The sequence below is a fragment of the Lagopus leucura genome, unplaced genomic scaffold, assembly GCF_019238085.1.
Source record: "Lagopus leucura isolate 7727_CA_CO unplaced genomic scaffold, USGS_WTPT01 Super-Scaffold_100002, whole genome shotgun sequence".
Lineage (NCBI taxonomy): Eukaryota > Metazoa > Chordata > Aves > Galliformes > Phasianidae > Lagopus > Lagopus leucura.
Window position 1 is genome coordinate 49,291,855 of NW_024962263.1, and position 14,543 is coordinate 49,306,397.

The 14,543-nt window shown below is 40.6% G+C and overlaps 1 protein-coding gene across 4 annotated transcripts in view; it reads right to left on the reverse strand.

Moving 5' to 3' along the window:
• Positions 1-571: 571 nt before the first annotated feature.
• KLHL14 (kelch like family member 14) overlaps positions 572-14,543 on the reverse strand; it is a 63,460-nt gene continuing 49,488 nt past the window's right edge. The window contains exons 6-11 of one of the 4 annotated variants that reach the window (XR_006178491.1): positions 9,377-9,567; positions 8,919-9,077; positions 7,112-7,269; positions 5,761-6,448; positions 1,422-1,637; positions 572-786 (exon numbers count right to left, since the gene is read on the reverse strand). Coding sequence is in view for 1 of the 4 variants with exons in the window: in XM_042869421.1 (XP_042725355.1) it covers positions 6,308-6,448; positions 7,112-7,269; positions 8,919-9,077; positions 9,377-9,567 (649 nt within the window). In the remaining 3 variants the exon portion in view is untranslated. Of the gene's footprint in view, positions 787-1,421; positions 1,638-3,739; positions 6,449-7,111; positions 7,270-8,918; positions 9,078-9,376; positions 9,568-14,543 lie in introns of those variants that run through there. The other 3 variants (XR_006178492.1, XR_006178493.1, XM_042869421.1) reach the window with 3 other exon arrangements.

The following is a 14,543-nucleotide window of genomic DNA, read 5'->3' on the forward strand; positions in this document are numbered from 1 at the left end:
TGGCTGTGCTAGGGGCTTTATTTGCACCATGGCAGTACTATCAACCAATCAATCATAGAATGGCCTGAGCTGAAAAGGACCTCAAAAATTATCTGGTTTCAACCCCCCTGCCGTGGGCAGGGTTACCAACCATTAGACCAGGCGGCCCATTATACATTTCATAGGATGAATTTGGGATGGGCACAGACATGGTAAACACTATCAGAACAAACAACCACACATCAACCAAGGCTCATTTCTGGTCGCATTCCTCATAGGGCAAAGGGAAGAGCTGGTGTTTTCATGATCAGAAGGACAAATTCCTATAGCTCCCAGATTTATTTTCACTTGAGGCCCATTCTGAAAATAAGAAGAGGGAATCCAGAGAATGGCACCTTTGTTCTAGCCAAAATAAAGCACAGCTGGAAAATCTTCTGTCTTTTCATTTTGGGTACTGACAGTGTTCAGTTGCTTATGAAACTGATGGAGAACATATTGTGGCAAAAGTGTACTGTTGTAGAATAATTCACAAGATGTGGAAGAAGAAGTGTGCCAGGCAAATGTGTTTTTCACAAATGCATTTAATGTCTTTCCACTAAAAGAAGCAAAAGAGCTTAAAAGACAACAGAATTTTTTTGCTGGAGGTACTCAAGAACTTTGTTGATGTGGCACTGAGGGACATGGATAGTGGGCATGGTGGGAGTGGGCTGACGATTGGACTATGTGATCTCAGTGGTCTCTTCCAACCTTAATGATTCTGTGATTCTACTACTTTCCTGCAGTGAGTTGATGCATCTTTTGCGCAGCCTGTAAGTAAAAAAGTAAAAACCATTCAGTAAAGCTTATCATGCTGTACTCTTTACACCCAAATCCTGCATAACCAGATGATGGTTTTCACCCTCCAAATACTGTTAAGAAGAGTACGTTCCATCCTGAGCAATGCCAGAATATCAGTTCTATCATATCCTGACCGGGGCAAGGCTTGTTGGTGAAGGGAAGATCCCAGTGCAAAGCTTCAACGTTTGCAGCTCTAGGCTGCAGTTCTGTAGGTCTGAAAGAAATCTCCTGATCTTCTCTGTACTGGCAGAGAAGGAAGCTGGAAAGAAGTTGGAAACAGAAGGATTTTGAAGGTGTTTTTCATAGTACAACTTTTGAAATTGCAATGAATGCTTTTAGAAAACACTGCAGTGATTGAAGGATCTTCCAAATGGAAGAAGAGCCTTTTAGATGAAGTGCTGATACCACTTTAAATGAATCCAACTGATTTTCTGTGTGCATGTGCAGATGCTGAAGGAAAAGAAATACTTGGGAAAATGCTGCATTTTTGAATCTCCTTCCCTTGTTTTTAATTTCTAAATAGATTCCCTCTTATCTGTTCACTTGTAAGGACAACTAAATTCAAGTGCAACTTGAATCAAAACTAAAATCAAATGCTACTTGACCAGGGCTCTGGGCAGAGGGAGCACTCCGTGTGCCACGAAACTGGGGGAAAATAGCTCCAGTTCTGCCTTTCTTCTCCGGATAAACCCACAGACGTCATTTGGATGCTAATTGGAGTCATTGTAGAACCGTGTTGGATGCTCATCCCATATTGTGGCAGGTAACACAGTACCTGTGTTCTTCAAGAAAAGGATCAATGACACAAAGGTAGTTTTCTGCTGCAGGGAGAAAACAGACAATTAGAAAATCACTATTTGTATTTAATTTCTGTTTACACTGGTTGACCACATCTCTTGTAAAAGCAGATTTCTCCCTAGCTTCAGAAATACACAAACACAGCAGCACCAGAAGTCTCCTCTCGTTTTTTACTTTGCAATTCAGGAATGCTTTATTAATCAACGCAAGATGCATTCATTGAACTGGATTAATCCTGCATAAGTAATTTTGAAATTTCCTGCTGAAGTTATTTTTCATTTCTGGGAACAAATCATTTATTTGGATTTTCATATATCAGGATCACAGAGATTTGCCACAGTCAGATTTTAATTTTAGTTACATATGAGCTGACTTATATATTAGGGCATATAGTTTTGCATGAGAGCATCTTCTAAAATCTGTAATTGGTGTGGAACACTGACATGCACAGAATACATCTGACAAGGTCCAGAGAGTTAGGTTCAGTTTTGCTGATCAACATCTATGCTGCAGATTAACTGAATCTTTTATGGCATTACAAACCCACCAGAATTCATTAGTGTACTTTTCCTTCCTGCTCTGACCTCCAGCACTGCTGTCACTCCATCCCTGCCTTGAACACAAGAGACCGAAGCTCTGATGTTTTCCTGCTGCTGCATTAACAACAGAAATGAGAATGTGTATCTTTAAGTGCTGCCGGGCATTACTACCTTGCCCTCATCAGCAATCACCTCATTGTGATTTCTGCCTTTGTCTGTACCTGGAAAGCTCCATGTAAATAGGAAGCTGAAACATGGTCTGTTCCTTAAAAACAAAGCAACTACGGTACTTTACTGGTGACCGAAGGGCATATAAAGAGATTTGGTATGGATTTTTCTCATAAACTGGCTCCCAAATGCAGTTAACCTTACTAAATCACTATATTAAAAGCAGGAAGGAGAGCAAATGTGACAGAAAACAATGGCAGCTTCAGGGAGAAAGGGGCACAGCACCTTTGAAGACAATGCTATCATCAGTGAAAAGCAATTTCTAAATCTCTGCCCTCCCTAAGGGCAGGCATACGAGTTGCATGTCAGCAGCTATCTGGCCATCTCACACTGCTTGGGTCACGGATGGGGTTCACGGCTGGGAGCGAAGAGATGTCTCCATTCACTGGTCAGTGGGTTATCCGTGCCCAGCTTACAGAAGTGCTCAGGCAAGAGCGTTGTCCTGAGGGGCAAGAGGAGATTCATGCTTGGCAGGAAGGGTGGCAGGGCAAGAGGAGAACAGAGGAGCAGGCTCAGTGTGGAACTCCTGCAGAAGATGCTCATCTATGAACCAGCAACGGAAAAGATGTTCCCTTTGGCCCGATCGGGGCCGGAACCTGAGACACATCTGCTCTGTTTGTGCCTTACTGCCAGCGGGAGTTCTCCTCCACTGTCACAGAGGCGGGCTTCAGCTTGACGCTTATCTCAGCCCACACACCACAGAAATGCAGGGCACTCATGCATTGTAAACCTGAGCACTGTAGCACCCAAGTATTCTCCTGACCTAACCTTTTGGGATCCAAAGAATGCCTGCTTAGGGAGGCGAGGCGAGTGCCCGGAAAGAGCAGACAGCAAGCAGAAAGCCAGTGCAGATCCTCCTGTCATTTCATTCAGTAATAGGATGAGAGGTGATGGCCTTCAGTTGCACCAGGGCTGGATATTAGGAAAAATTTCTTCTCAGAAAGAGCAGTGAGGCAGCGGTGGCACAGGCTGCCCAGGGAGGTGGTGCAGTCACTGTCCTTGGAGGTGTTCAAGAAACGTGGAGGTGTGGCACTGAGGGACATGCTTAGTGGGCATGGTGGGGATGGGCTGATGGATGGACATCTTAGAGGTCTTTTCCAATGATAATGATGCTAAGACTCTATGATTGTAACTCCTCCATTACACCCTCAGCCATGCCCCAGCACAGCTCTCACTTGCTCCAAACCAAGGGGTCAGGTCTGCCTTGCCTCTGCTCCGTGTTGAGGCCAAGCACTGCGCTCGGGGGAAGGTACTGCTTCTCTGTATTGTCACGATGCCATTTAGAAACACTGAGCAACGGCACTTGGAGGCAACAAGACTGTTACGTATGGCCACAAAATAAAGGAAGTTTACACATCTACATGATAAAAAAGTTCCAAAGAATTTAATGTAGTTATTATTTATACATACACTTTATAAGTAGGAATATGGCAGACAGTTGAATTAGTACATAAAGTTTTATTTAAAGTTTTCCCCCTACGAGCAAGCTTCATTTACACAGTCTAATACTGTACAAAATTTACATTCTTTTTGTGACTTATTCAGTTAGCACTTTCCTTGGTCATGCCTTCCTGAAGGATAGAAAGATTTACATAGAGACCTCTTAAATCTTTAAATTATCTTGATAAAAAAAAGAACCACTTAAAAGGACAACAAATGTCCTTTAAGATGGTGCATTTCAGTAGAGACAAGTGACAGTCAGTGTTTAGTGGCAGACCTTAGCGTGATCTTAAATGTTGTTCTAAGTTTCCTCGCTTAGTATCTTGACAGTTTCCTTTTAATATATATTTATATTTATATACTTTCAACAGGAAAAAAAAAGTCATGATTGCACCAAATATATTTTACAAGGGATCCCTTGGATCTGAACAATATAAATAAATACAAAACCAACTAAGATTGCACTATATAGTAGAAATGGATTGAGATTTCAGGATATACACTCCACCTTTACGAGTTCCTTAGTGATGCTCACTGGAAAATTCCCCAACGACACATTCAAATATTAGCATCTTCAGATAATTATTTTGTTTAAACATTTTCCAGGCATGCAGCTACTTCATCAACTGGTTTATTGCATGTGTATGCTTATCAGTCTTCACTGCATTACTCCAATTTTACATCTGCGTAATTCTGCAGGAGTTGTACTGCAATAAAACTGGACTGATGCCAGAAAGAAACAGTCCCGCAGTATTTGCTCTCCATTATTTATATTGCTCTCAAGCTTCAATATATGGTGTAATTTCTGAATACATTCGTCCTCTTTCTATTTTGCAAAGCAAATAATGAGTTCCTCCTCACGTCTATTGCCTCTGCAGTAGAAACCAACCTCCAGCAGTCATCTGCTCCTTGCTTAATGCATTAGCATTACAACCTATCATGAAAGATATGCACAAGCTTGAAAACGCAGCATGTGAGATTGCTTTGCCTCTTACTTGGTGCAGCCAGTTAAAACTAAGCAAATTAAAGGCCAGATTCTTATCTGACACAAGCCAGAAGCACATCAAAGCTTCAATGAAAGCTTTTCAAATGAAACACTGGCTTCAATGGAGCAATATCACTTTATATCAGTGAGGAAGATGGTCTTGAGAGTAATGGATGTAGCATCAGTAAACCACAATAGGAGAATTCCGCATATATTTTGCTGAGGTGTAGATGATTATGTTAAATACCAGACTTCAGATTTTGTCACTGCTTCTGCAATGCCAGGACAGAAAGACATAAGCTTAAAAACATGGACAGTCTGATTTGTGCAAGCAACTAAAAGTTCATAAAGCGAGTCTGAAATAAAGCACTCTGAACTTGCTTTGCATTGTGTAAATGATTACGCGAGCTACAAGGCAGTGGAAAGTCCAGCCTCATGTTACTTTGGATCATTAATACAAATCTTTCATTTAAGACCAGTCACATGGGAGTATTTTAACTACTCAGCAGTCCCCCTCTAAAATTGTGTGCAATCATTTAATAGTCCAAAGTAATACATTTACAGTTAAATGCAGTCTTGTTGTCTTTGGAAGCAACTAGCACATGTGCTCCTAATGGGGGGGTGAGAAAAAGTAAGGAAGGGTTCTGGTGCTTCGTTACTTGGTTATGGAAATAACTTACTTTATGAACCCAGAATTTAAGGTGTAGGACTGAATTTCTGCTATACTAACATGAAAGTCGTCATTCCATGTGATTTCAGTGAAACAACTCTGACTTTACACAAGTGTGACAAGGAGAATTTGACCCTAATCCCCAAATTGGCTACTGAAAGAAGTGCTCTGTAAAGCATGGGTTTCAGTGTAGTCTTGGTTTCCACAACACTTACACGTGGGGTCTTTGAAGGCAGAGTGTATTTGATGACAAGCTGTGCAAAAACTGAACGACATTTCTTTACCTTCTATAATCTTCTGATCCTGTGTTGCTTGCAGAGCATGTGTAGTAGCTGTAGGTTAGGATTTCAGGAGGAGACAATTCTGCAGTGCAGAGTGAGCTTTTCACTATCTGAATTCTGAAGCATTCATGAAAACAACATCCTCATGACTTCAACACAGATCACATGCAGGTAGATACAATGCACAATACTGATCTTGTCTCTTCAGGCTGTGTCTGAACATTTAGCCTTCATACTTTTAAAGTTAGAGTTGACGTGAGGAATCTTTCTGCAGCAGGAAAAAGTTAAAATCAGTCTGAAATGGCAGTCTGTCAGCATGTAATGTTCGGCGTGTTTTAGCTACTTGCTTCATAAGACACTGGCTTCTATCTGAGATGGGACAACGCTTTCTTTTTGTTCTCTTTTAGTTTGCTCCTAAAGCGTAAATATGGAATAAAGGGTCAATTACAGTAGATTTGTTTAACAGGAATCCTGTTCTAAGAAAATATTTACGTCACCCGTCATTATTTTCCCAAATGCAATCAGTGTCCGTGTCAGTGCTCCTCCACTATCATTTGTTGTACGGCACACAGGCTGGCAATATCACAGTTGAACAAGCAGGACCTGCAAGTGGCTCAGCAACATCTCCTTCTAGCTCCGTCCAAGTCCCCTTCTCAGGGCTATAGCAAATAGTAGAAGATTTGTAGGCGCCCTGAAACAGAACCAAAAGTTGTACTGAAAAAGTGTCCTAGGTGAAGTCCAAGTTACCTGGGAGCATTAAAGATGCAAAGCTATTTCTTTTTTCAAAAGTGACTCGCAGTTTTGGGCCTTAACTTAAGAACCCTTAGGAAGGTTTGGTTTTCCTATGGGCAGAGCATCCGGCTTCTGAAAGCCAGGCTCCTTTACAAAGCTCCTTATAAGCAGAGCTAGAGGCATACAATCCCTACCAAATTACATCTTATTTTTACATTACTACTTATCAGTGAGTATAATATGATAATAATTCATTGAAATAGAAAAGCACAGAGGTAAAAAGGCACTACATGTTCTCCACAAGTTGAAAACCAAACCAAAACTTGTCTCTGCAGCTACTTTCATAGAATTATAGAATGTTTTGGGCTGGAAGGGACCTAAAAGATCATCTACTTCCAACCTCCTTCTGCAAGTAGGGTTGCCAACCACTAGTCAGGAACTAGACCAGGCTGCCCAGGGCCCCATCCAACCTCGCCTTCAACACCTCCAGGCATGGGGAATCCACAACTTCTCTAGGCAGCCTGTACTTCAGCCCTTTCTTTCTCTATGTCCCTTGTGACAAATATACACTCTGGGTGCAATAGCTCAGCAGGAATGAAAGATCACTGCAGAAAGTACGCACCATGCTCCAGCTGTATCCTCCTACAAGGTAAATACTGTCATCAAGGACTGCACAGCCAGGACCGCTGCGGCCCTCCAGAATGGGAGTCTGGAGGATATTCCACTGGTCACCTTTAGGGTCATAGCATTCCACAAGCATTACATCGAGGTGAGAGAAACCTGGGTAGCAGCATTGAGAAAGAAGAACATGAATTACGGCATACTATTTTAGATATATATATTTTTACTGTTAAATGTATTAACTTATAGTTGCAATTGCATTGTTACAACATCACTATTCAATTTTCTTCAATATTACCATATACACCTAAGCCATCTTCTATAATGATAATATCCCATTACTTCAGTTCAAATGAATCTGTTAAAAGCTTTTACCATTAGTTCCACAGTCTTCTACAAATCACAAGCACACTCAATAAAAATGAACAAAGCAAATTCAAGCAATATTCCTCCTCATTCATCAGTGCTAATGCACGTTTGAATATGTAGGAAAAGACTATCCAGGCAGTCTTTCCCAAAGGTCAGCAGATATAAACTATTAAAAAAAAAAACAGGTTAAGTTTTGCTCAGGAATCAATGTCTCCCAAGTGAAGGTGGAGCTTAGACAGTTGATGCCACTTGGTCCCAGAACAACCTAGTATTCAGGATCAGTTGCAAGTTGTTTTAAGGTGTACCCTAAGCACGTATCTGTGATGTGACAACATCTTCAAGGCAACAGAAATGTCACCAAAAGAACTGCAGTGCCACTCTTCCATATCTGAGAGAGAAAATGGCTCCAAGCAACAGCTGCTTTGTAATCACCAAAGGGCAGATACATCTCAAGACTCTCAAGCTGTGATGCTCAGTAACAAATAAGTGAGCTGAATGCAGTCAGATCTTGAAAAGCAGCATGAGATGTCACAGTCTCACTGGGACTTGGGTGCCAGAGTCATTCAGGCACATGGCATGGTATCATTGTCGGTTAACATCACCTTTCCTACTATTCCTTTTGCATTACAATTTTCTCTTTTAATCTTCTCTTTTGCTGTTTTTGGTTTTTTTGTTTGTTTGTTTGTTTGTTTCCTAGTTGTTTCTTTTCCTTAAGTAAGAAAGCAAAAGGAAAAAAATAAAGTGATTATACTGTCAAATATTTTCAGAGAACAATGAATAGGAGCTGTGTTTTTTGTTTGAGTGGTTGGATTAAACAGAATAACAGAATCTCTCTACTTCAACAGTAATAGTTACGGCATGTGAGTATTAAGACAAAAGTACCAGGTGCCCAAGCAGTAGTTAGCTTAACATGAAATCTTTTCAGAAGATGAAAACAAGAGATCTCTAAAATGAATCATAATTAACAAGCTATATTTAATACTAAAAAGGGATCTAAAGAGCTTAGTCCTAATATTTAATGGCTGTTTTTTTTTTCTCTCATTAAATCTGGAGCTTGTTTTTGTATGTTGCTCTGAATAAAGCTCTCTCTAACTGCACAATTTGGAAAATGATTTACAGAGGAAAATATTGCTGGTACTTTCGGGTCAAAGAATAATCTGTTTGTTTCATTGAATTCTTGGTAATGACAAATTGTCCGTGCCTTTGAGTAATGGAAGCTCCCATTTTTATTATCTAAAGGATTCATTACTCATATATTTAATGTACTGTTATAATTTTAAAATAATTTGCATAAAATGTTTTTAAAATTGCTGGCTCAAGTGTCCTGTTAAATTGTGTTGCCTGTATTTTAATGCATTTAACAATGACTGTCTAACAAAAATACTCTTTATCAGGAGATGGGTGACACTGAAATGCTTTTTCACTGTTAGAAATGTGACCTTTCAAATGGTTTCCTCCAATGGCATACAGTCGGTCATTCATTACAGCCAAAGTGTGGATGGCTCGTTTTGTGTTCATGTCCTGTTTTCGGGCCCAGACGTCCATCACAGGGTCATAGCAGTACAGCCAGGGGACATATTCTCCATTGTGAACACCTCCTGCAAAATAAATGCACCTCTGTTGATTATTGTAAATAAAGATGCTGTTCTCCAGCAGGAATTTAGCCCTGGGTTTTGTTTTTTTTTATATCTTCTTATGTATATATGTATATGTATGTATATATGTATATGTATGTATATATGTATATGTATGTATATATGTATATGTATGTATATATGTATATGTATGTGTATATATGTATATATATATATGTAGATGTAGATGTATGTATCTCAACTTATATATATATATATATATATAAAATATTTCTATAGTGGGAACTGTAAAAGATACTGGCCTGAAATATATATCTTGCCATTGTGAACGGCTCCTGCATGGGCTGCCAAAGGTTGTGGTAAGGAAGACACGTAACGCCACTCATTTGTCTCCAGGTTGTAGCACTCCACACTGGACAAATAGCCAGTTTCATTTCTTCCACCAATTACATATAAGTTCTTGTCCAGGCGGCAGGCATAGAAGCTGGCTCTCCTGGAGGACAGGGCAAAAGAAAACAACAGGAGCCAACAACCAATGAGCCACTCCCTCTTTAAAATCCAGCTCACGCCCTCAACTAAGATAGCTGCTATTCCAAATGATACTTTCTGAAGTGCCCAGAAGCTTCTCATGCTTGTATTTATCCTAAAGACTTTGTCTGCTTTGCTAATCAAATACACATTCTGCGTCAAATGAATACCTCACACCTTATTTTTGGTGTCAAAACAATTAAGCCCACATAAGTCTGACAGAAAATTCCTTTTTTTTTTAAAGCTGTTTGTTGCTTTTTCACACCCGTGAAAGATAAAAAGGTGCTCATTAATGTTCGGGGCAATACCTTGTAAGAGATATAACAACTCAGTAAGACACAGTGAAAAATGAGGTAGATAATGTAACAATAATAAATTATCTTGACATTCACTTTCTTTATGGTCCTTCAAGGGTCATTGTTCCCAATTTACTAAGAGAACCACATCATCAAAATTTTTCTTCAATTATCATTTTTTTCTTCTTTTGGCAAGTACTGCAAATAGAACAACTTTCCTTAACCTGGGCACAGTGTTACATTTCTACCCTTTAACTCCAAAAAGGTCTGGCTCCATCCAGCTAACTCTGAGAAAAGTTTTAGCCACCTGTTTGGTTTTGCATGCAACTCAGGTATGCAGGGAAATAATTATTTTTTTCTGGTTATGACTACTAGACATATATTAGCTTGTCTTTCTCGTGACTCTAAAGTTAATGGTGTCTGTTACTGAAGGAAAAATAGAGCAGAAGATCATTTTGTGAGACCCTACTTGGTGTAAGCAATGGTCAGGGAACGCTCCCCTGATTATTCCATGGTAGGAAGTTTTGCCAGGGTAGAGGCCTCTAATTCTAAGTTACAATGATATGAGAAAAAATGGCAAAAAAAAAAGCACAGCACAAAAACTAGATTTGAATCATAGAAGCATTAAGGTTGGAAACAATCCTTAAAATCACCAAATCCAACCATAACCTAATATTACCAAGTCCACCTCTAAACCACATCACTTAGCACCCCATCTACCTATTTCTTAAACACCTCCAGGGATGGAGACTCCATCACTTCCCTGGTCATCCTATTCCAATGCCCAACCACCCTTTCCATGAAGAAATTCTTCCTGATATGCAATGTAATGACCACAAAACTTGTACTGCAACTTGAGGATGTTTCCTTCCTATCACTTGTCACCTGAGAAAAGAGATGGACATCCTCCCTGCTGCAGCCTCGTTTCAGATAGCTGTGGGAATAATGAGGTCTCACTTCAGCCTCCTCTTCTCCAGACTAAACAAACCCAACTCCCCCAGCCCCTCCTCGTAATTCTTGTTTTCTTGTCCTCTCAGCAGCTTTGTTCTTCTCTGCACAAGCTCAAGCAACTCTGCATCCTTCTCGTAGTGAGGAGCCCCAAACTGAACACAGAATTTGAGCAAAATTGTTGGTTCCAAACCAGAACCTGGACTAAACAAGTCATAGAGTCATAGAACGGCTTGGGTTGGAAGGCACCTTAAAGCACAGCCAGTTCCAGCTTTGCCATAGGCGGACGCATCCCACCAGCCTAGGCCGCCCTGGACCCCATTCAACCTGACCTTGAGCACCTCCAGAGATGGAGAACTCACAGCTTCTCTAGGCATCTTGTGTCAGTGCCTCACCACCCTTTCACTTTGTGTGAGCCCAGAGCCTTGCAGTTAGGCCAGGCTGGGTCACAAGCCTACCTCTGTAGCTAACATGGTGCTCTCTGGCTTCTGAGTACTTCCTCAAGAATATGCCTAGAGAAAGGAAGGATGCAAACAGGAGGAAATGAATGTCGCTAAGTGCCTCCAACTACACTGACGAATTAAATAAGACCATTTAATTTATCTGTCAATGGGTAGATAGAAGCTGATGGCATGTATTGCTCTGCATGGTCGGGCAGCAAATTGTGCATCTATGTTTTTAGCCTGATTTTCTATGGAAACAAAGCTTATTTGATTACACTGTACGTGTATCCATGTCTGTCTGAATGTTGTCTCCTCACCAAAAACCTGCTGGCTGATTTCACTCTAATTTGACAGCGGGTAAAAGCGTTAGAGGAAACCAAGTGCCTATATGCTTCCTGAGAGCATATGACAGGCAAGACAGCCCGCATTCCCCCCCTGGGAGCAGGAAAAGCTACAGAGGTCACATCCAGTTAGACATCCTACATAGGCATGTGCTGTGAAATGTGCTGAGAAATGCTCAGCTAGAGCTCACATCTCCTCTGGCCCTGCTGTTGTTGGCAAAAACCTGCAGCGCTACCAGCATCCATACTTGGGGTGCTCTTGTGCCCATCAATCTGTCCTTAGCCATCTCCTTTGACAAACCATGAACAAACTGCTCTCGCAGTTCTTGACATATTTTAGTCAGATTTTCAGTAACAAACCTAATAAAAAGTGCAACAGAATGAATTCTCAAAACCAAACTCTACTGCAATTAGTAGGTATATAGTATTATATAGGAATAGCGGGTTCTCTCTCTTTTTTATTATTATTATTTTTTCAGTTCAAATTCAACAAAGGGGGTAGGTATTACTGGTAGGCACTACTGTTATAACTGAGATTTTGTGAACATCCCTCTGTAGGTGTACTCCTGGTTTCATCCACACAGTGTCACTATAAGGAGCAAAAATGAGAGCATCAGCATGCTTCACTCTTCTGCTTGGAGGTGAATATTTATTTACCCAGTAGCTCCTGCCACTGATATGTTAAGGTTTTTGGTTTTTAACTTCTCAGTATTAGAGCACACGAGGGATGCGCTGTTAAGGGAAGGCTTTTTAAATTGTTGTAAATTCAGATTAAAACATAATGCAGCAGTCTTCACAAGACCACTTTTCCTACAAAACTGGGAAGAGACTACCCACTCTAATTAAGTAGCTGGAATGCACCTTAGAATGTGGATATGGACAATAAGACAATTATTTGGGGATTTTCTTCAGAGCTTGCAAGTGTCTGACATTTTCTGGTTTCTGAAATGCTTTTCCTTCCAACCCTCTCCCTCAATAAGCAACCTAAGTAACTTTTCTCATAATGCACAAAAAGGGAAACATTTCTAACACTTCCTTCTAGTTTCTACCAAAAATGAATCCATGCTCTGGAACACAAAATAACGGTCTGAGGTATAAAACTGTGAGCGATCAACAGAACAGGACAGAACATTCACAACAGAATCTGGATCTTACTACACGGTCACTGTTAGAGTGTTTGGTTTGCTTTTAAAAAGCAAAAGCCATTTTAACAAAGGTTAATGCTATTATTGAAGTCAGAGGCTAAAATAAAACATAAAATTATTTTCTGTCTTTTTCTTGTTTGTTTGGTTGGTTTTTTTTGCAGCTTCTTTTATCACTCCACTCAGCTTAATTAGAGAAGGCAGCCTGGATCAGATCCACTTGTGCTTGCTTCTCCATGCCTTGGCAGAATACAGTCTTTTTAAATAAAATCTTCTAATTGGAATGTAAGAAGAACAGAAAGTTATAAATTTTCTCCACCCCTTGCCCTGCTCTGGGCTGATTTGGTAGGCTGGAACAGCACTGGATAGAGGTGCTCAGTTGCAACTCACTCTGCAAGTTCAGAGATTGGTTCTCCATTAAACTTGTTAGTGTAACTGGACTGCTCTCCAAACGCTATCCCACTCTCATTGCATGCTTGGGCCAATCAGTATTTCAATAACTGATGACTCATTTGCTGCTTTTCTCAGCAACACACACCTGAAAACACTGCACACTTTTTAGAGGCAACTATTTTTGAGATATGCTACAAATGAAAAGAAGCCAAACGTGGCGTTAAAGCAAAACACGCTGACGGCTCTGAATCCTACAGGGATTAGATTTTTCTTTATAGCTCAAACAGTAAAATCAATCAGATATGGATTTTAGTATATGAAATAAAAGTTTACTCATCAAATATTTCATACAGATTTTCAACTTGAGAACGTACTGCCTGTGAATGAGACCCACATTTACCTGGCAGTCATTTCAAAGGAGTCTATCCAGCCAATTATTCTCAGACTAAAATTCCTAAGTGGGTTTTGACTTGATGGACCATAATGACTCAGAAGAACCCATTAAACAGTCTGTCTTGTCAACGGTGCCTGCATTATAACAGCAGATATAACAGGGCGTGACCCTGTACTCCTAGAGGGAGAAAAGTAGCCTATTGACTTTAATGAGAACTTTATCTGACTAAGGAGCTGGGAAAGAGACTGCATAAAAGATCCCTGTAGTTTGTATGACCTAAAAACTGTCAGGGCCAGGCCCTACCTCTAAAGGCTGTAACAACTCTGAGAAAGTCATTAAGGATAAGCAAATTAACTTTTAAAAGCATTTCAGAAACTTGAAAATCACTGTTTTCCAACAACAGCCCCTATGCCAAGGAGACTTTAAAGAAAAAAAATGGACAAGTCTACATCCTATGTATCCTGAATAGAAGAGATGACAAAGTACAGTCCCTAGCTGAAGGAACTATGTATGAGTAGGTTGTTACATTTAATTAAAACTGTAATGTGCTAAACCCCGTCCCAGGAAGCGTTCAGGGACAGGCTGGATGCGGCTCTGGGCAGCCTGATGCAGTGAGAAGTGTTCATGACTCCGACAGAGGAGCTGGAACTGGATGGTCTTTAAGGTCCCTCCCAACCTAAACCATTATATGTCTCTAAGACACTAACATGTTGCAGTTTGCTGTTGGGCAGCTGCTAAGCAACCATCAAGCTCAGCAGACTTTCTTACTCTTGGATAAAGGTGGCAGCACCCTGCAGGATACGACACAACTGGTATTCAGCACCTGGAATTACCAACCGCATTCACCAGTACCACACAACTGCCCACTGTGGAGGTGAAAGAACTCCCTTCTTTGCTCTCCAACCTTCAATCACCTACCTGCTTTCTGACCTTTGTCAAACAAACCCAACCCTTCAGCCAGCCACATGAGCTCCTTGGGAGTTT